The sequence below is a fragment of the Xenopus laevis genome, chromosome 8S (genome assembly GCF_017654675.1).
Source record: "Xenopus laevis strain J_2021 chromosome 8S, Xenopus_laevis_v10.1, whole genome shotgun sequence".
Classification (NCBI taxonomy): domain Eukaryota; kingdom Metazoa; phylum Chordata; class Amphibia; order Anura; family Pipidae; genus Xenopus; species Xenopus laevis.
The window spans coordinates 6,730,014-6,752,228 of NC_054386.1; the positions used below are offsets into that span (position 1 = coordinate 6,730,014).

Consider the following 22,215-nt stretch of genomic DNA (forward strand, 5'->3'; position numbering starts at 1 on the left):
GTATATCATTTATTACAGGAGCTCAACACTATATACATAAGTATATTTTAAAAGGCACTTTGAGTGAGTTTAATCCACAGCTGATAAGGCAAGTATTCATGCCTATAAGGCAAGCACTGAGCTGGTGTAGTTAAACTTAGAATTCCCGATCAAAGAATTCATCAAATGTTGGGATTTTTTCCGCCTTGGTTCTTATCAACGCAGGTCGCCGGTGACACCTCCTGTCCTGTTGGATCCAGCTGTCCAGTGAATCGGTACTCGAGCTGTCACTGTACGTCTCTTTGCCACTTTGATAGTCATCAAACCACATCTCTAGTTTTCCTTTTGCCTGCATTGGGAAAGGTCTTGTGCTCCTAGGGCTGGATGTGTTCCAGTGCCATACGTTCCCTGAAAAATGAACATTAAAAGAAACACCACCCAGTTAAAGGAGAAGGAAAGTCGTTTAGCACTTGTGGGTGCCAAATGTTATGCACCCCCAAATGAATGAATTGACTTACCTGAAACCCCGGGCCTGTGCTCCTATCAGCAGAAAACTGCACCGGCTCGGGGTTGTTCCAGTGAGCACCATAGAGCGATCCTCTTCCGGCTTCTTCATTCTTCCATTTTCCCAGGGCAGACGCATGCGCAGTAGAATGAAAAAGCCAACTTTTTAGTTAAAGGGCATGTAAAGGCAAAAAAAATAAAATCCCATTTTTAGTTTCTTTAATGAAAACGAAACCTATCTCCAATATACTTTAATTAAACAAATGTGTGCCGTTTTTATAAGAAACCTGACTGTATGCAGTGAAATTCTCCCTTCACTTATTGCTGTGGATAGGAATTGTCAGACGGTCCCTAACTACTCTGCAGGGAAACAATCATACTTATGAACAGCAGGGGGAGCCCCGCCTTACTTCCCAGCCATGCAGAACTCAAGCAGCTTTGTTTGTTTCCCTGTAGAGCAGTCGGCGACTGTTTCGAGATTTGTATTGGATTTTATTTTTGCCTTTACATCAACCTTTACTGTTTCCAACTCCAGCTGTAGGGACAAAGATCATGGAGCCAGATTTAAACAGATAAACTGGGATTCTATTTGGAGGATTATTTTGCTGCAGCCACTGGTTCTGCAGAGTTGGAGAAAGTTTGTATTAAACAATAGAAAAACTATAAAATCCACATTAGATTACATGACAACACAGGACCCAGTGCAGTCTGTATATTCTGATTATTAATCAGTCTTGCTGTATTGGCTTCTGGCAGATATTATTTGACTTTTGCTGTTTTGATAATTTATGATGATCCCTAAGCAGCCCAGACCCACTGAGCATGTGCACAGTCTTGGTCTTGCAAAGATGTATAACAAAGTTACAAGATGGTGACCCCCTGTGGCCAACTTTGAAAGCATAAATCATTTGTTTGATTAGGCTTGTGGTGCAGTAAGTTTATGTTTAGTATACAAAATACAGCATTTCTAGCCTTATTCTATTTTAGACTTTACTTCCCCTTTAAAGTTCGGCTTTTCACTCTAATGCACATGTGCAGCCGCGCAAAGAAAGAAGAAGGCGGAAGAGGATCACTCCATGGTGCTCACTGGTATAACCGCGGGCCGGTGCAGTTTTCTGCTGATAGGAGAACTGGCTCGGGGTTTCAGGTAAGTCAATACATTCACGTGGGGGTGCCTAACATTTGACACCCCAAAGTACTAAACGACTTTCCTTCTCACTTAAGGTGGGCATATCAGGAAAGATCCATTCGTTTGCCGACCTTACCGAAATGTAGATCTTATCGAGTAAAGGCAGCTTAGGTGAGATGCCACAAAACAGTGTGGTGTGGGGTAATTATATTGATAGAATCAGTTGTGCTACACAATGGGGAAAAAAAGGTCCCGTAGCCCCAGGTGCTGTACCATGTGCTTGGGTAAGTTCATATGAATCAATGAAAACAGCAGCACTTCGGTTATCTTGTAACAGCGATAACTTTACTTATGTGCCAAAGGCAAAATTTCAGGCTTTTTTTGAGTGAAGCTCAAAACTCTGCCTTTGCCACTTTGGTTCTTTTGTTGATGTTTCTTTTCCTTTGGAGCCAAATCATATTACTCTATGGAGAAGTTGTAATGCAAGCTGAATGAAACATGACAAGTCTGCAAGACTGCACACACTATTTGAATTGTACAGACCAGGGGTGTCTATAGTCACGGTGAGGCATCTTATAGCCTTCTGCTTTGGTGGTGCAGAATGACAGGGCCTGTACTTCAACAACAGCTTAAAGGAGAACTCTGGCTTCCAAACCAAAATTTAATAAAGAGGCCACATAACACAGAAACCCCTAATATACCCATCACAGTTACTAGTGATGGGCGAATTTGGGGGGTTTTGCTTCGCTGAAAAATGTGTGAATTTCCAGCAAAATTTGCGAAAAATTCGCGAAACATCGCTGGTGTCTCGTTTTTTGACACCGGCATCCATTTTTTTGGATGCTGGCGGCCGTTTTTGGCGAAATTGCGCCGGCGTCCAAAAAAACAGAATTCGTGCCTGTTCAAAAAGTATGAATGAATGGCATTTTCTCTGATGAAATTCAGCTGTTTAACAATTCTTCTCTTTCTGTATCATTTGAAATCCTGCCAGTAGGGTTGCCAAATTTATATTTCAAAACCAGCCAAAGGCTATCATAAACTAGCAAAAAAGTAGCCAAAATACGTTTTAGAAGTAGCCCAAAAATAGGCCAATTTGTACACTGAAAAAAGGGCATTAGTCAAGTAAAACAATACAGTTATCAAATCAATTAAGTGTCTGGAATGTTCCATTCATTTGGGACAGATTTCTATATTTATTTATTGGACTTTTAAAACCTGCCACTAATTTTTAAAACTAGCCCAATTCGGCTGGAAAGGAGGGACTAAACACTGATGTTACAAATTGTAACAACTTCTCCACAGCTTACAGACAGCATGCAGGAACTACATAACCCACAATGCATTGCACTAGGATGTTCTGTTCCTTATTGAAATCACATGTGCAGGGAATTGTGGGGATTGGAGGATGCAGGCTGAGGACAGATGGCTGTTGATACAAAGTAACAGTAGTCAGACAGCTCAGCAAAGTAGTCAGACAGTTCAGCAGGAGAGCAGGGGGCTAGGCTTAGGGAACTGTTCCAAACCATTAAAAATTATGAAAAGTCTGTATATTTTTTATGAAAAGTCTGCATATTATGTAGGCAGAAGTGTTATGTGCACCCCAGACATGTGCCTCTTCTGCCTACTTCTTGTTCCAGCCCTGGCTAAATATGCAGCATATTATATAGAGGTCTCGGCTACAAACTCTACAAAGCACAATTGCAAAACTGAGTGCAGACTGATGCAATTCAGAAAGGAGTATACAAGCTCCTTTGCAACTTGCAGTGAACATCAATAAACCCTCTTCATCCTGCCTGATGATTAGCAAGCAAATGCAAAGTGACATAGAGAAATACTAAAAATGACATCGCAGGTTGTCACAATCGCTGCAATTGACCTGCACCAAGTCAATGGGACTCTAATGCCATTATTAATGTCACAAGTGATGACGTTTGACAACAAATGCAAATGTGAATGGTCGGTGTAAATGTGTGCAACTTAAAGTACAATTAACAAAAAGGTGGTAGAGCTAATTTAGCAAGCATTCGCAGTTATGCTGGAATTCTGGAAGAAAACACTGCATTGTTTTGCACTTTTTTAAAATTCAAAAGCTTGGGCCAATCTATAACAAGACACAGTCAGCCATGTATGTCCTCAGAAGGAGCAGCAAGGAGATCTGTGGCCGGGCAACTAATCTCCCCGAATCGGAGTGTGTGCCCTGACCCTAAAAGCTACCTGCTAATTTGGTCACTTTTAGTTTTTCCCAAAGAATTTTGCTTTGCCTGTAATTCTAGAACTCACCATGGTTCCCATTAAAGTCATGTGCCACATCGGGGAAATCTTCATCTTCATTACATCTCCGGCTGTTTTCTCTGAAGATCTTGGTTTTGTTTTCTCTCATTTTCTGTTTATTGATTTTTGCCTCTCTGTGGAGGCTTCTCTTTAGTTCAGCCTGTGACTGCGAATGATTAAGCTGCACCAGCAATAAAGAAAAACAAACAGTTGTTTTACCCGTAGCAGCAGTTATGTTTAGTGCAAGTGTAAAGCAAAGCCTGTATACTAGAAGTGATTGAGCCATCAATACAGAAAGATCTTTAACGCTTGCAGCGTCAGCAAAAGGGAAACTTTATCTTTCCGCACAGTATTATTCACGACGGAGGCAGAAAATCTTAGCTGTGAAGTTATAGAAAGGTATATGATATTACTATACAATATTTAATCCTTAAAACACTGTAAATTCACCCACGGGAATGTCAATAGAACAGGGTGACATCCAAAAAATGTCAATTTAGCTCTGAATGCCAGAGTGTTAGCCTTTATTATTCAGATCATGTGCACAACATGGGTAAATGGGTGGGGGTTCCCTCAAATCTTGACATTGGAAACCACAAGCTCTTGCCCAAATGGTGAAACGGCTAATGTTTTTTATTTCTACTCCCTTCACTTGATGCCAATAATATGGGAGATGATTCCAAATTCAGCATGAAGCTTTAAACAGACAGGGCCGAGCTATTGGTATCTCATACGCCTACCCACTTCTTTCTGATCCTTAAAGGAAAACTATACCCCCAAAATGAACACTTAAGCAACAGATAGTTCATATCATATTAAGTGGCATATTAAAGAATCTTACCAAACTGGAAAATATATTTAAGTAAATATTGCCCTTTTACATCTCTTGCCTTGAGCCTCCATTTCCTGATGGTCTGTGTGCTGCCTCAGAGATCACCTGACCAGAAATACTGCAGCTCTAACTGTAACAGGAAGAGATCACCTGACCAGAAATACTGCCGCTCTAACTGTAACAGGAAGAGATCATCTGACCAGAAATACTGCAGCTCTAACTGTAACAGGAAGAGATCATCTGACCAGAAATACTGCAGCTCTAACTGTAACAGGAAGAGATCACCTGACCAGAAATACTGCAGCTCTAACTGTAACAGGAAGAGATCACCAGACGAGAAATACTGCAGCTCTAACTGTAACAGGAAGAGATCACCTGACCAGAAATACTGCAGCTCTAACTGTAACAGGAAGAGATCACCTGACCAGAGATACTGCAGCTCTAACTGTAATAGGAAGAGATCACCTGACCAGAAATACTGCAGCTCTAACTGTAACAGGAAGAGATCACCTGACCAGAAATACTGCAGCTCTAACTGTAACAGGAAGAGATCACCTGACCAGAAATACTGCAGCTCTAACTGTAACAGGAAGAAGTGTGGAAGCAAAAGACACAACTCCATCTGTTAATTGGCTCGTGACCTAACATGTATGGTTTGTTTGGTATGTTTGTGTGCACAGTGAATCCTACGATCCCAGGGGGTGGCCCTTATTTTTTAAAATGGCAATTTTCTATTTATGATTACCCAATGGCACATACTACTAGAAAGTATATTATTATGAAAATGGTTTATTTACATGAAGCAGGATTTTACATATGAGCTGTTTTATGCGATATCTTTTTATAGAAACCTACATTGTTTGGGGGGTATAGTTTTCCTTTAAGCACAGTAAAGTATAATGTACTGAGAGGCCACTGGAATGCTATTTCTGCAGTGAAAAAGGTATAGAATCACTAGGGGTTGTTCACCTTTGAGTTAACTTTTAGTACTATGATGTATTTGCAATTGGTTTCATTTTTTATTATTTTCGGTTTTTGAGGCATTTACTTTTTTATCCAGCAGCCCTCCCGTTTGCAGTTTCAGCAGTCTGGTTGCTAGGGTCCTTATTACCCCAGCAACCATGCACTGATTTGAATATGAATAGGAAAGGCCTGAATAGAAAGACGAGTAATCAAAAGTAGCCTTAACAATACGTTTGTAGCCGTACAAAGCATTTGTTTTTAGATGGGGTCAGTGACCCCCATTTGAAAGCTGGACAGAGTCAGAAAAGGAATGCAAATAATTGAAAAAGTATTAAAATTAAATAATGAAGACCAATCATAAAGTTGCTTAGAATTCACCATTCTATAACATACTAAAAGTTAACTTCACCCCTTTAACTATATAAAGAGAAGAAAAGCTTGCAGCGCAGGAGTAGACGCAGTCAATTATTTTGAAGGGGGCTGAACTCACACAGACGCATGGAAGCCCCAAGCGCAGGCTGCGACGCAGCATGTTGCATTTCACCTGCGTTCGGCACATACATGCATCTGTGTGAGTACAGCCCCCTTCAAAATAATTGACTGCGTCTACTCCTGCGCTTCTCTGTGGCTGAACGGAAGAAAGCGCAACGCAGGGGAGCGCAGGCAAAAACGGCCGTGTGTAAGAGCCCTAACAACTTCCCAAGAAATGAACATGTTCCATGATTGATTAGCAATTGGCCCTAATGTTGCTGCGAACATTTTTTCTATAATTACTATAATAATATCAGCGATGCTGCATCAGCCTTTTATATGTGGCCGGTATTAAAGGGCTGAGGTGCCAACTAGGGATGCACCGAATCCACTATTTTGGATTCGGCCGAACCCCCGAATCCTTCGTGAAAGATTCGGCCGAATACCGAATCCGAACCCTAATTTGCATATGCAAATTAGAGGTGGGAAGGGGAAAAATGTTTTACTTCCTTGTTTTCTGACAAAAAGTCACGGGCTTTCCCTCCCCGCCCCTAATTTGCATATGCAAATTAGGGGTCGGATTCGGTTCGGCCTGGCAGAAGGATTCGGCCGAATCCGAATCCTGCTGAAAAAGGCCGAATCCTGGCCGAATCCCGAACCGAATCCTGAATTTGGTGCATCCCTAGTGCCAACCATAAGAAAGGATGATTTGGAAAGGTGATATTGCACAAAGCTGAGGGTTAATGGTTGTGAGAGCAACACAGGGGCATCTAATTGATATAACCGGAATCGGATGTTGCACTGAGGGTTTTCGTTTCTCACCTCTTCCCGTTTACGATTGATTTCTTGCCATTGCATTTTATGCAGATTCTGTCTCCTTGTTGCTGCATTCTTGGTTGCCTGTGTTCTTCTCTCCATCTCCTGTTATAAAAGCAAAACTGGTTATTGCCGGGTGAGAATGCAGCAAATGTAGGAACAGGTTTCATTATTTCTGGAGTGAGCAGCTAAATAATATCCAAACCAGGGGGTGCAGAACTTTTAGAACAAGGAAACTGCAAGTTGTCATCTACTTTCAAAAAAAAGGGTCACATGGTAGGACACAAATTGTTGCCCATGCAGTAAAAGCTTTTCCATTTTTAAAAAAGAGTACAATGTTGTCATGGCAATTGACTCCTGTTGTATCAGGATTTCGGTTCCTAAACCTGCAATTGGCATCAGTTCAAATATTATAATTACTGTTCCAACTACTACAGCTATTGTGCCCACACAGGGGATAGCAAGGCCAATAGAGGTGGCTCCGAAGAGAAGACCAAAGAAGAAGAAACAGACCAAATGTGAAATACAATTAACTAGGGATGCACCGAATCCGGGATTCAGCCAGGATTCTGCCTTTTTCAGCAGGATTCGGCCAAATCCTTTTGCACGGCCGAACCGTATCTGAATCCTAATTTGCATATGCAAATTAGGGGCCGGGAGGGAAATGGACTTTTTGCCAGAAAACAAGGAAGTAAAAAATGTTATTCCCTTCCCACCCCTAACTTGCATATGCAAATTAGGGTTCGGATTCGGTTCGGTATTCGGCCAAATCTTTCGCGAAGGATTCGGGCGTTAGGCCAAATCCAAGAAAGTGGATTTGGTGCATCCCTACAATTAACCCAGGGAATGTCAGTACATACCTTCCACCTCCATTATCACCTAGCAAAGTAGTGATACCGGAGGAAAGTGCTATCTACTAGCATCAGGGCCGCCATTAGAAATCACTGGGCCCCGCCCACACTAGCGCCCAAGCCCCACCCCAGATCCCACCCACTCCACCCAAGCCCCACTCCATCCCGCCCAAAGACCACACAGACATCAGCGCTAAAAAAGTAACCCCCCCATACACAAGTTATAAAAAGCTATTGATGGTCAGGGCCCCCTTATAAGTTCTCCTTCATGCCGGGCCCGGTCCCACCTTTCCCCCCCTGATGGCGGCCCTGACTAGCATCTCAGGCAAAGTGCCAAGCACAACAGAAGTTAATGTAAATACAAGTAGTAGAGCTGTAGTACTTAGAATACACACTCCTCTCTGTATGCGATATATACAGAAGTCAAAAGTGTCACACTAATTCATATATAGAAAAAACATTTTCATAAACTACTAGGGATGGGCAAATTTGACCCGTTTCGTTTCGCCAACAAATTCGCTGCCGGCGAAATGTCGCCGACGCCCAAAAAATTTTGTCGTGCGCGAAATTATTTTGACGCGCGTCTTTTTTTTTTTTGGATGCACGACTTTATACAAGTCTATGGGCGTCATTTTTTCGGCGAAACAAGGTGAAAAAATTCACCCATCCCTATAAATTACCAAGACTTAAAATTGTATTCATAGAGGATATTGGGAGACTCCTGTTTGCAGTAGGTAGGTTTCTGAATAATGGATCCCATACCTGTACAAGCCTGCAGGTTTTAACACATCACACTAAGCAGCTGTAACTCTGCTGTGGGCCCATGCAGCTTAAAGTGGAGCACTTTTAGAACGCCTGTCTTTTGTCTAGTAAAGTTAGGAGGCAAAATAATCCAAATACCAAATATAGGCCTTGCCCGGCACTTACCTTTCCAGTAGTTTGCTCTTGCTTCTTGATGATTCGCTCGGCAGACATTAAGGTTGGCAGTAACACAGGCTCAAGTTTCTGCAGACAAATAATTCATTTACAGTTTCAACGTACACATTTAGAGCAATTAAAAAAAAATGCTAAATGTTTTCTTTGGAGATTCATTTTTTTAATATCATCATTTATCTCTGAATACTACAGGGCACATTCCCAGCCAGACGTTTCCAAAGAAGGGAACTGGCTGCTCTTTCATGTTAGTGACGGCCCTTGAACAGCTTTTTAAAAGAAAATGCAGCCGGTTTAGTATGAATTTGCTGCAGCTATTATTTATTATAATGGTAGAACTACATGGTAGGCTCCTGCGCTGGTCCATTTTTTGGAACGCGTACCCGCAACCTGCAATCCGCAACCCAGACCCGCAACCTGTATTCTTACCCGTTTGGACCCGCTACCCGACTCAACCCGCAAGTACCTTATCCGCAACCCGGACCCGCAACACGTTGACCGTCTAGAATCAGGAAGTGCTGTCATTGTAAACCGGAAGTGACATCATTGGAGGCGTGATCAGAAAAAAGGACTAAAAGGTTTTTGCGGGTAACCTGCGGGTAACTGACGTGCTGCAGGACTCTACTACACGGACGACTTCCATGCATTTTTGGCGGATCCGACGCGATGTGCCAAAATGCAGGCGTCAACGATTGAAAATAAGGTAAGCAATAGCAATGGCGGATGGTGTCACAGCGTTCATCTGACACGACTGTCGGATACAGACGCTGCATGCTGCGTCTGCATCCGACAGTCGTGTCGGATGAACGATGTGACAAGATTCGACATTTGCATTTCTTACCTTATTTTCCGTTGCATCTGACTTGATGCCTGCATTTTGGCGCAGCTCGACAGATCCGCTGAAAACACATGTAAGTCGTCCGTGTAGTTCTACCCTTATTCGGATGCTATGTCTGGCTGAGCTCTTGCCAACTGATATGTAGCTTTGTTCTAGGGATGCACAGAATCCACTAGTTTGGGATTCAGTCAAATGGCAAATACAAAGATTTGGCCAAATACAGAATCTGAATCCTAATTTGTATATGCAAATTAAGGAGGGCAAAAGAGAACCACGCACGCAGCATGCGGTTAAAAATTCTTATTTCGTTTTGTGTGACTAAAAGTAACTTGATTTTAAGGATTCAGATTCAGTGAAGCCAAATCCAAATTAAATCCAAGGATGAATTATGACCAAATCCCAAACCAGTAGTGTGGATTCAGTGCATCCCTACTATGGGGCTTCGCACCACTTCGGCAGGCGCAAATTCGTTACCACTACGCTAATACATTAAAATGCAAAGTTGCGTCCTGGGTGCTGAACGCTGGCGACTTTTCGCTAGCGATACTTCTTCAGTGCGAGCGTTTCATAGCGATGATTCCTATAGTTCGTTTATGCCTAGTGAAAAGTCGCTAGTGATCTTACGCTTAGGTCAATTTGAATAGGGCGGGTACATTAAAGTTGTGTGGACGTCTTTATTAGAGATGTTGGTGCAAATGCTTGAAGTGGCCACTGTTTATTACAAGTGTCCAAGGAAACTTAATAAGGACAAAAGAGAACAGATAATGCTCTAAACATGAGCTCACTGTAAAATAAATGTTCCCTGGCCCTCAACTGTCTGGGGAAAAATTGTTAACCCAAAAAAGTTCAAGTTAGGACTTTTGCAGGCAATTCCGCTTAAAAAAAAGGAAAATTCGCCAGGGTTTTTTCAACTTTAATGCATTTTCGGCAGGATTTGATGTAAGTGACATAAGATTGAAGAATTTCATAAATGGGTTAAAATATTTACATTTAAGAAGAAAAATGCCAAATTTACTTAAATGTGCTTTTAAACGCTCTTTAATATATCCAGATGGCAAATATTTGTTTTATTGCCACAAGATGGCAGCACTTCATACCACAAAAGCCAGGGAATATGTGCAGATAAAGGGCCCAGATCTGCACTAGTTATTCAGTCCCTACTGCATTTTCTGCAGCAGTGGGTACAGCAACAGACAGTAGAAAAAGTTTGACGAGCGCTCCATTCACCCGTTGAATTAAAAGTAGTAAATGTTTATTTTCAACATATTAAAAGCATCCGTTCCCTGACGCGTTTCGTATCCACCAATACGTAGTCATAGATGACTACGACTTCATCTCTGACTACGTTCTGGTGGATACGAAATGCGTCAGGGAACGGATGCTTTTAATATGTTGAAAATAAACATTTACTTCTTTTAATTCAACGGGTGAATGGAGAGCTCGTCAAACTTTTTCTACTGATTGTGACTCATCTACAGCTACGGGCTTGGGGCGATGCACCCAGGCCACCCGTTTGATCTGGTGAGTTGCATCTTACATATTACCCTTGATACTGTTTCAGGCATTTGTGAACCCAGAATTGGGACCCGGGGTTTATGCACCCGGGTCACCACCTTTTTCGGATGAGATGTCTTAATGCGAATATTGAAATTGTCCACTGGAGATGCAATAGGCACCAGATAGCAAAGCTTTTTGCATAAGATTTTTTGGTGCTTTAATTAGCGGCGTTCACTTTTGTTAATTTTAAGTGAACGGAACCAGATTTAGCACTAAAAGTTTTTGTATATAAACCCATAAAAAGGTACAGCAACAGAATCACAGATTTGTTATAAAACATTTGCCTCTGCAGCCACACCAGCAGTGTATTTAAACGTTTAAACCACCATCCCTTCTTCTGCCAAGTAATAACTTTGCTACACTTCTATAAATGCTTATGTTTTCTTATATATATATATTATATATATATATATTCACTTTGCTTCTTGAGATAAAAATCTCCTTTTATTTAATAATAAGGGAGCTCCTCTGCAAAGATCTACAGGTGAATAGGTCAGTCTATACTTCATTGTACAGTATGGGGCCGATTCATGAAGCTCGAGTGAAGGATTCGAATGAAAAAAATTCGAATTTCGAAGTATTTTTTTGGTACTTCGACCATCGAATTGGTTAAATTCATTCGAATTCGAACGAAATCGAACGAATCGAACGAAAAATCGTTCGACTATTCGACCATTCGATAGTCGAAGTACTTCCCCTTTAAAAAAAACTTCGACCCTCTACTTCGGCAGGTAAAACCTACCGAAGTCAATGTTAGCCTATGGGGAAGGTCCCCATAGGCTTGCCTGTGATTTTTTGATCGAAGGATTTTCCTTCGATCGTTGGATTAAAATCCTTCGAATCGTTCGATTCGAAGGATTTAATCGTTCGATCGAACGAAAAATCCTTCGATCGATCGATCGCAGGATTAGCGCTAAATCCTTCGACTTCGATATTCGAAGTCGAAGGATTTCAATTCGAGGGTCGAATTTCGAAGTATTTTTAACTTCGAAATTCGACCCTTAATGAATATGCCCCTAAGTGTCCCTGATATATTTATATATGATCATATTTCTCATTAAAGGAACAGTGCAGTGAAAAAATTAAAACTGGGTAAATAGATAGGCTGTGCAAAATAGAACATGTTTCTAATATATAAGCAATGAAGTAGGAAGGAGCACTCCGAATGCAGGATCTGCTGCAACAAACTTTTAGGGGCCGATTCACTAACTTCGAGTGAAGGATTCGAAGTAAAAAAACTTTGAATTTCGAAGTGTTATATTGGGCTACTTCGACCATCGAATGGGCTACTTCGACCTTCGACTACGACTTCGAATCGAAGGATTCGAACTAAAAATCGTTCGACTATTCGACCATTCGATAGTCGAAGTACTGTCTCTTTAAGAAAAAACTTCGACCCCCTAGTTCGCCATCTAAAAGCTACCGAACTCAATGTTAGCCTATGGGGAAGGTCCCCATAGGCTTTCCTAAATTTTTTTGATCGAAGGATATTCCTTCGATCGTTGGATTAAAATCCTTCGAATCATTCGATTCGAAGGATTTTATCGTTCGATCAAAGGAATAATCCTTAGATCATTCGATCGCACTATTTGCGCTAAAATCCTTCGACTTCGATATTCGAAGTCGAAGGATTTTAATTCCCAGTCGAATATCGAGGGTTAATTAACCCTCGATATTCGACCCTTGGTGAATCGGCCCCTTATTCTCACAATAGTGAGAGGTGAATTTTCGAATGAAAAAAATTAGAATTTTCAAGCTATTTTTTGTGTACCAGGGAATAGTCCAAATTCAATTTGAATTTGAAAAAAAAAATAAAAAAATTCGAATAGCGAAATTTATCATGTACTGTCTCTTTAAAAATTAAAAAAATTCAAAAATTCAACTTCGACCATCCGCCATCTAATACCTGCCAAGTTGCTGTTTTAGCCTATGGGGGACCTCCTAGAACCCACTTGGAGTCAATTGGTGAACTTTGAAAAATCAAAGGTTTTTTTTGGGAAACACTTTGAATCGAATTCGTTCGAATGCGCTATTCCAGCGATTCGAATTCAGCTGAATACGGACCTATTCGATCGAAAACGGACCTATTTGACCACAAAAAAAAACTTCAACTTAATTTCGGTTGGTCTTTTGAATTCGAATTTCGAAGATTTTTCAATTTGAAATTCGACCCTTGATAAATATGCCCTGTGGCATTTTATGTTTCTAATCTAGTTAGTTAGGCTGAAATGTAATGTATAAAGGCTGGAGTGACTGATGTGTAACATAATAGCCAGAACATTACTTCCTGCTTTGCAGCTCTCTAACTCTGAGTTAGTCAATGACTTGAAGGGCAACATGGGACAGAAGGAAGTGGCGTGAGACCACAAAACGCATCAAGCGTGGGGCTAGATACACTGTTGCCGATTATTGCTTTTACGATGTAACTATATTGTCAATAACGAAAATTCAAGGAAGCAGACGGCACTTCTGAAACTGGGGTTTATTGGAGTACCTGCTGGTAACACCTGACGCGTTTCGGGAGATATCCCTTAATCAAACCTATGATTAAGGGATATCTCCCGAAACGCGTCAGGTGTTACCAGCAGGTACTCCAATAAACCCCAGTTTCAGAAGTGCCGTCTGCTTCCTTGAATTTTCGCTATATTCACAGTAGGGACACTGTGTGACTGAGCACCTGAACCGGCGGAAAAACGGTGAGCTTGTGCGGTCCATATTCTGCTTTCTCATATATTGTCAATAAAACTGGATACTTTTAAAAGACCTTAATGCTGCCTGGTGCTCCGTGACCAAGATACACATTGATACAATTCCCAGCGTGTCTTCTGAAGGCGCGTGCACGTGTCAGCACGGACAGTTTGGTCGGTTCACAGCGAGGTGTGGGTGAGTGCTCTCCTTTGTTTGTTTTCTACAACATGGGACATAAATGGTTAATGAGTTTTCAATTGATCCCTAGTAGTGATGGGCGAATTTCTCCCGTCTCGTGAAACCGGAATTTCGTGGGGAAAATCTTGAAAACGGAAAGTTTCACGAAAAATTCGTGAAATTTGGAAATTTTCATTAAAAATCTTGAAAATCGGAAATTGACGCCCGCGTCCAAGCTGACGTTAGCGTTAAAGTCAATGGGCGTCCGAATAGTGTTGACATGCGCCAATTTCGATGTGTGACTTTTCAGATGCGCATCCACTAAAATCTGACGCCGGTGAAATTTCACAGGCGAATTCGTGCCATCACTAATCACTCATCACTAATCCACAGCATTCAACTTAGATTCAAAAACAACATTTATGACCCATGTGGCCCTCTCAAGTCAGTGATTGGTTACTGCCTGGTAACCAATCAGTGGAAACCAAGAGAGCTGAAAAGCAGGAAGTAATGTTCTGGCTATTATGTTAGACATCCAATCACTCCTGCCTTTATACATTACATTTTTGGCTAACTAACTATATTAGAAACCTTTTTTATTTTGCACAGCCTATCTATTTACCCAGTTTTATTTTTATACTGAACAATTCCTTTAAGTGCTTCCTCTGCACCATAAACAATCCCTAACCTGGCCTGAATTTGTTTATAATACACAAAAACCATGACTTTCTTGTAAATGATATCCTTATAAATGGTGCTTCGTCATGTCATCAGTTATAAACGTTGAGTAGTGATGTCATTTCTGTCACACGACTCACTAAGACTTGTGTATTATAATAAATAAAGTACCCCTTGTTGTAAAATATGAAGATATTAGAAGTTACCTCGGCCTTCGGCCTCGTGCTTTGAAATGGTCATGGAACTCCTCGGTGACTTATAATTTCCTTATATTTTACAATAGGGGGTACTTTATTCACTATATAAACGGTGAGTTCTGATGTCATCAGTTATAAACGGTGAGTTCTGATGTCATTTCTGTCACATGACTCACTGAAACTTGTGTATTATAATAAATAAAGTACCCCCAGTTGCAAAATATGAGGATATTAGAAGTTACCTCGGAGTTCCATGAACTGTATAAAAACACTCGGCCTTCGGCCTCGTACTTTTATATGGTCATGTAACTCCTCGGTAACTTATAATATCCGTATATTTTACAAGAGGGGGTACTTTATTCACTACATAACCAATACCTCTATTCCATTTATGTCCCTGGAGATGAAAACTGCATATTCTAGATGAGGCTTTACCTTTGTCAGGGTCAGACTTGCTTACCGCAGAAATCCCGGTAGGCTTGGCTCTAGTGGCCGTACCTCCCTCTGTCCATACACAGATGTTGACACAGGTGTTTGCATCAGGCAGGTTTACACAGGGGCAGATGTTATTGGTTTGGTACAGCGGCTGGGGAATGTGGCACATATTATCGGTGGCGGCGACTTGGGCAAAAACGGCCTTTGAAGTCAGTGAGCCAATGGGACCCCAGTCTAGCCAACACCGCTATTACTTGCTGCTCACTGGCTTTGCTTACTAGAACTAATATTATTATCAATACCACATAGGCCCTTCTCACATCAAATGAAAACTGATTTACATGTAAAAGAACCGTTACCATTAAATCCAAGCAACTCCATATGAAGCCAGTTAAATTCATCTTACTTGAAGTCTTCGAGGGGGATGTCTCTTTATAATACTCGTTGTAGCTCCATTGTCCAGAGGGATGTCAAAAGAAAGGGGACTGGGGACTTAAGAGGGAAACAAATTAGCTTCAATAAAAATGTTCATGAAATGTAAACTTCCCTCCTAGGGAGTCGTCCCCCTCGCTTGCAATCCTCACTATCGGCAGCATAATTATATGTTACAGATCAATTATTTTACTGGGGAAGTTCACATTAGGGGCAGATTTATCAAAGGGTCGATTTTCGAAGTAATGGGAGTCTTTTTGAACTCGCATAACTTCGAAATTCGAGTAAAAAAAGAGCAACCGAAATGTATTAAAAAATTCGAAGTTATTTTCTGAGGGGGTGATTAGTCGTATTCCATCTAATTCGCATCGAAGCAATAGCGCATTCGATTCAATTTGATTTGAAGTTTTTTCAAAAACAAAATTGAATTTGAAGTAATAGCGCATTCGATCTAATTCGGTTCAAAGTCCACCAATCGACTCCAAATAGGTTCTAGGAGGTCCCCCATAGGCTAAAACAGCAATTCGGCAGGTTTTAGATGGCGAATGGTCGAAGTGGAATTTTTAAAGAGAACGTACATGATAAATTTCTAATTCAAATTTTCAAATTCAAATCGATTTGGACTATTCCCTAGTCGAAGTACACAAAAATTAGCTCAAAATTCTAATTTTTTAAATTCGTATATTCACTTCGACCTTTGATAAATCTGCCCCTAAATATGTTATAGAATGGCTAATTTTATGCAAATTTCAATTGGCCTTCATTTTTTATTTTTTAGCATTTTTTGCCTTCTGATTCTTTCCAGCTTTCAAATGGAGACACTGACCCCATCTAAATAAAGAAATTCTCTGTAAGGCTACAAATGTATTGTTATTGCTACTTTTTATTACTCATCTTTCTATTCAGGCCTCTCCTATTCATAGTCCAGTCTCATATTCAAATAAATGCATGGTTTCTAGGATAATTTAGACCCTAGTAACCAGATTGATGAAACAGCAATCTGGAGAGCTGCTGAATAAAAAGGTAAATAATTTAAAATCCGCAAGTAATAAAAAATGAAAACCAATTGCAAATACATCATTAGTGATGGGCGAATTTCCCCCATTTTGCCCAAGAGTTTTCGAATATCCATTGAAATTTGACAAACAGCGAAAAGCTCGTGAAAAAATTGGGGCCCATCTAAGGCCCTTTAGTTTTTAATCATAGGCTTCTATTATATATAACACCTATGACATTTAGGGGCAGATTTATCAAAGGTCTTATTTGAAAAAAATTCGAAAATTTGAATATTGAAATTGATCATATACTGTCTCTTTAAAAATTTAAATTCGACCATTCGCCATCAAAAACCTTTTGCTTGAATTGCTGTTTAGCCTATGAGGGACCTCCTAGAACCCATTTGGAGTCAATTAGTGGACTTTGAACTTTGAATCAAATTAGATCGAATGCGCTATTACTTCAGTCAATTGAAAACGAACCTATTCGACCAAAGAAAATTCAATTTCATTTCGGTTGGTCTTTTTAAATTTGAATTTTCTTTTTAAATTCAAAATTCGACCCTTGATAAATCTGCCCCTAAATGTTGAACTTGATGGACGTGTGTCTTTTTTCAACCTAACTTACTATGTTTCTGTGTAAGCAACACTGGAGCAGGGATTGATGGCAATGACATTTAGGGGATTATTCATTAAAATCTGAATTTTTTTTGATTTTTTAAAATCAAACGAGAATCCACGATTTGACCTTATTATTATATTATATATGACCTTATATATATTATTTAATCAGATCGGGGGGAAAAACCAGAATCGTACGCTTTTTTAGAAAGTTTTCCCTGAATTTTTGGGATTTTTGCCCGAAAAAGTCAATTTCTCAAGCTAATTCCAGCGCAGACCACAGAAACTTCCAAATATTATAGGGACCTCTCCCATTGATACAGTATTTACAACCTTGGTAGGTCTGAGATGGCAGATTTTCAGATCCTGACTTTTTGCATCCTCGGGGTATAATAAATCTCGAAAAAATTCAAGTTTTTTTCTCCCACTACAAATTTGGATTTTATAGCAAAATCGAGTTTTTGGCATTCGGAATTTAATAAATAACCCCCATCATCTCTGTGCAGCGCTGTGGAATATACCGGCGCCATATAAATACCAGGAAATAAAGTGTTTTTTTCTTTAAAATGCCTCTTTTAAAAATAAAACTTATACATTTGCTAAAGTTCTCAGGGAAGGCTTTTAATTTTTGAAACTCTGGCGTCAGACATCCAGGGTAGGAATTAAATGCGGTGCATAAGAATGATGATGGTGACTGTGCATTTGAATGTGTTGGGAAAGCAGTAATTTTATTGAAGCGCTGATGATTAACTCGTATATGTGAAATATTAACAGCGCTCACTTGTGTTCCCGTCTGCTCATATTCAGCACTTCACATACTTTTCCACCTCCGTGACTTCTGCTATTTAGAGCTGCTGTTAATAATTGAGCTGCAGTGAACTCAGTGGTGCAGTCCTACTCTTTTTATTTCCTATTCTTTAACATTTTCTTCATCTCAATAAATATGGAGAAATTATTTTTGTACTTGAGTATATAAGTTACTTTATCATAATAGTCCCGTGTAACATTTTGCATAGAGTGTAAGCTCTTTAGGGCAGGGACCTCATTCCATTTTTGTATTGAATCTCATATAATGCATTCATCTATAGTGATGTGCGAATTTGCGGCGAAAAAATTCGAGAAACGCCCATGAACATTCGCCCGAAAAAATTCGCCGGCGTCAAAAAAATTTTAGCCGGCGTCCAAACTGGTTTGGACGCCAGCGTCAAAAACGCCCGCCCGTGTCAAAAACGGGCTCCGGCATCAAAAACGAGACGTCGGTGCTGTTTCGTGAATTTTTTGCCGTTTCCCGCAAAGCGAAACGGCGCAAATTCGCCCATCACTATTCATCTATTTATTCTTACCGTTATGCATTTTTTTTTATATGTTAAACAGGTAAGGGACCTGTAATCCAGAATTCTCTGGACCTGGGGTTTTCCAGATAAGGAGTCTCTCCATAATTTGGATCTCCATACCTAAACTCTGCTAAAATGCCATTGAAACATTAATGAAACCCAATAGGCTGGTTTTGCCTCCAATAAGGATTAATAACATTGTAGTTGGGATCAAGTACAAGCTACTGTTTTATTATTACAGAGAAATAGAAAATATTGTTTAAAATCTTTAATTATTTGATTAAATGGAGTCTCTGGGAGTTGGTCTATGTGTAGTTTCATGCTTTCTGAATAATGGGTTTCCGGATAACAGACCCTATACCTGTATATTATATACTGTCCCCATGTTTGCCTTGTAAACCACTGCATGCACTTGAGCTTCTATAGGAATACATTCATATAATACAATAATTTTCTAACAGAAGTATAGAAAAAATTATGTGACCAAGGGGCAAATTTTAAAGTTTAAGTTTCTAAAAACTCGCATCAACTCCCATTAACTCGAAATTCGAAAAAAAACAACCAATCGAAATTTATTTTAAAAAATTAAATTTTTTTAAAACGGGTGAATAGGATCGAGCTGAAAATTGAATTCGATTTGGGGCTTCTCACCCAAAAAAATTTTTTTTTTCAAAAAAAACATTTTTTTTTCAAAAGTCCACCAAAATGACTCCAAATTGATTGTAGGAAGTCCCCCAGAGGCTAAAACACCAATTCAGCAGGTTTCAGATGGCGAATAGTCGAATTTGAATTCTTAAAGGGACAGTGCATGATAAATTTCGAAATTCGAATTTTCAAATTTTGACTATTCCCTAGTTGAGGTACCCAAAAATAACTCGAAATTCGAATTTTTTGATATCTTTGATAAATCTGCCCTCTAGTGTATCACAAAACATGAATTTGGGAGGCACAGAAGGGAATATCCCTCAAACCTGCCGTCATCTGCTTGATTGCATACAGTACATATTCAGGGACAACTGCCCTTAAAGGGGAAGGAAACCTAGGCGGCGCAAACCTGCCACCCCCCCTCCCGTTTGTTGCCCACCCTCCCTCCTCCCCCCTGGCCTACCCGTCCCGCTGGGCAAATGCCCCTAACTTGTTACTTACCCTTCTGCGCAGGTCCAGTCCAGGGAGTTCACAGACGAGATCTTCTTCCACGCGATCTTCTTCCTGCTGTGAACGGCGTTTTGGCGCATGCGCAATAGGATCATTTCGCCGGTATGGATCTACTGCGAATGCGCCAAAAGTCACGCGCATTCGCAGTAGATCGTACAGGCGAAATGATCCTATTGCGCATGCGCCAGTCAAAGCAGGAAGAAGATCGCGTGGAAGAAGATGTCGTCTGTGAACTCCCTGGACTGGACCTGCGCAGAAGGGTAAGTAACAAGTTAGGGGCATTTGCCCAGCGGGATGGGTAGGCCAGGGGGGAGGAGGGAGGGTGGGCAACACACGGGAGGGGGGGTGGCGGGTTTGCGACGACTAGGTTTCCTTCCCCTTTAAGAAAACCCAAATGCCAGTACCCAGTTGACCCTTGATTTGGCATCCATTGCATTAAATGAGATCCCCCTCCCCCGATAATGCACCATATTATTTACCTATTAAGCCTCGTCCATACAGAGTTTCTCTTAATGGAGGAAGTTGTCGCTCACATATCAGGTTACTCTGTTCCATTCTTCCATAAGAAGCCAAGCTGTCTGAGCCATTATATCCAGAGATTTCAGCTGGCGAGACAAAAGCAGCTTTATTTTCCAGCGGCGTCACCTTTCTCACCTTGTGGTTAAGTTTTGAGCCATTTATCCCCATTTCAGGAAAAAGAAAATCAACGTTTGTCTCATTTGTCCAAGAAAAATAATTAGACAGTCCTGGAGATGTGGTTTTTTTTTAGGCTCGTCGTATTTTGTCTCCAGTGGGAGCCGGAGTTACCTGGTGCCTGATTGTGAGGTTTCTATGGTCACATGTCTCCAGTTAAACATTTACTTATAAAGAGTAACTCAGTGATGGGAGAACATAGATTTGTACTACTTATTCACTCTCTAGTGCATGTTTACACACAGTACCTACATAGAGGTATTTATTAACCACCCCCCCAAACCATCAAAATGCCTGGTATAAAAATATATCCATAGGTGGTTATTTATTAAAGTCCAAATTTATCTCAATATTTTCTGAAAAAAACTCCAACCAAATCCGTACAGGTTTTTTCGGCTTATTTATAAATACACTTTCCCGAAAATTTTGTTTGCGGGAAAAAAACTTAAAAATTGAATTTCCACCTGATGACTCAGATTTTTTCGGATTTTAGCACAAAACCCAGTGCAGATCAAAAAATCTTTGGGATTTCTCCCATTGACTTAAATGCAACTTCGGCAGGTCTGAGATGCAAGATTTTTGGATTCTGACTTTTTCCAACCTCGGGATATAAATAACCCCCATATATACATTTTTCTTGAAAAAACTTCAACCAAATCCGCACGGTTATTTATTATGAAACTTTCCAGAAAAAACCCGAAAAAATTGTGAAAAATTGAATTTCCACCCGAAAACTTAAATTGATTTAAATGCAACTTCAGCAGGTCTGAGATGCCGGATTTTCGGATTGTGACTTTTTCCATTCTCGGGGTATAATAAATTCCGAAAAAATTGGTTTTCTCTTAAATTACAATTTGTTTGGATTTTCGGCATTCGGAGTTTAGTAAATAACCCCCTTACATTTATCTCAATATTTTCTGAAAAAAACTCCAGCCAAATCTGCACGGGTTTTTTCGGCTTATTAATTAATACACTTTACCGAAAATGTTGTTTGCAGGAAAAAATCCAAAAAAAAACATGAAAAATGGAATTTCCACCTGATAACTCAGACTTTTTTCGGATTTTAGAATGAAAACTTCAGATTACTTTGCAGATCAAAAAATGTTGGGACTTCTCCAATTGACTTAAATGCAACTTTGGCAGGTCTGAGATGCCGGATTTTTGGATTCTGACTTTTTCCATCCTCCAGGTATAATAAATTCCAAAAAATTCATGTTTTTTTTTAAATTCCGATTTTATACTAAAAAAACCCTAAAATTTTTCAGTATTCGGAGTTTAGTAAATAACCCCCTCACATTTATTTCAATATTTTCTGGAAAAAAAACTCCAACCAAATCTGCACAGGTTTTTACGGCCTAATTATTAATACACTTTCCCATAAATTTTGTTTGCGGGAAAAAATCGTGAAAAATGTAATTTCCAATCAGTAACTCAGATTTTTTCAGATTTTAGCCCGAAAACTTCGATTATTACACGAAACCCAGCACAGATCAAAAAATCTTTGGGACTTCTCCCATTGCAATTTAGGCAGGTCTGAGATGCCGGATTTTCGGATTCAGACTTTTTTTTTTTTTACATTTTATACTAAAGAAAGACACGAATCTTTCGGATTTTCGGCATTTGAAGTTTTGTAAATAAACCCCTTACATATTTTCTGAAAAAAACA

At 40.0% G+C, this 22,215-nt stretch overlaps 1 protein-coding gene across 1 annotated transcript; it reads right to left on the reverse strand.

The window, feature by feature from the left end:
• Positions 1-63: 63 nt before the first annotated feature.
• Positions 64-20,674, reverse strand: LOC108699746 (uncharacterized protein CCDC198). The gene is made up of 6 exons (XM_018232272.2): positions 20,336-20,674; positions 15,726-15,811; positions 8,744-8,821; positions 6,972-7,070; positions 3,893-4,064; positions 64-387 (listed from the first exon to the last, which is right to left on the reverse strand). Exons 1-6 carry the CDS (start codon positions 20,541-20,543, stop codon positions 137-139), a joined length of 894 nt encoding a protein of 297 aa, XP_018087761.2. The 5' UTR covers positions 20,544-20,674; the 3' UTR covers positions 64-136.
• Positions 20,675-22,215: the final 1,541 nt, after the last annotated feature.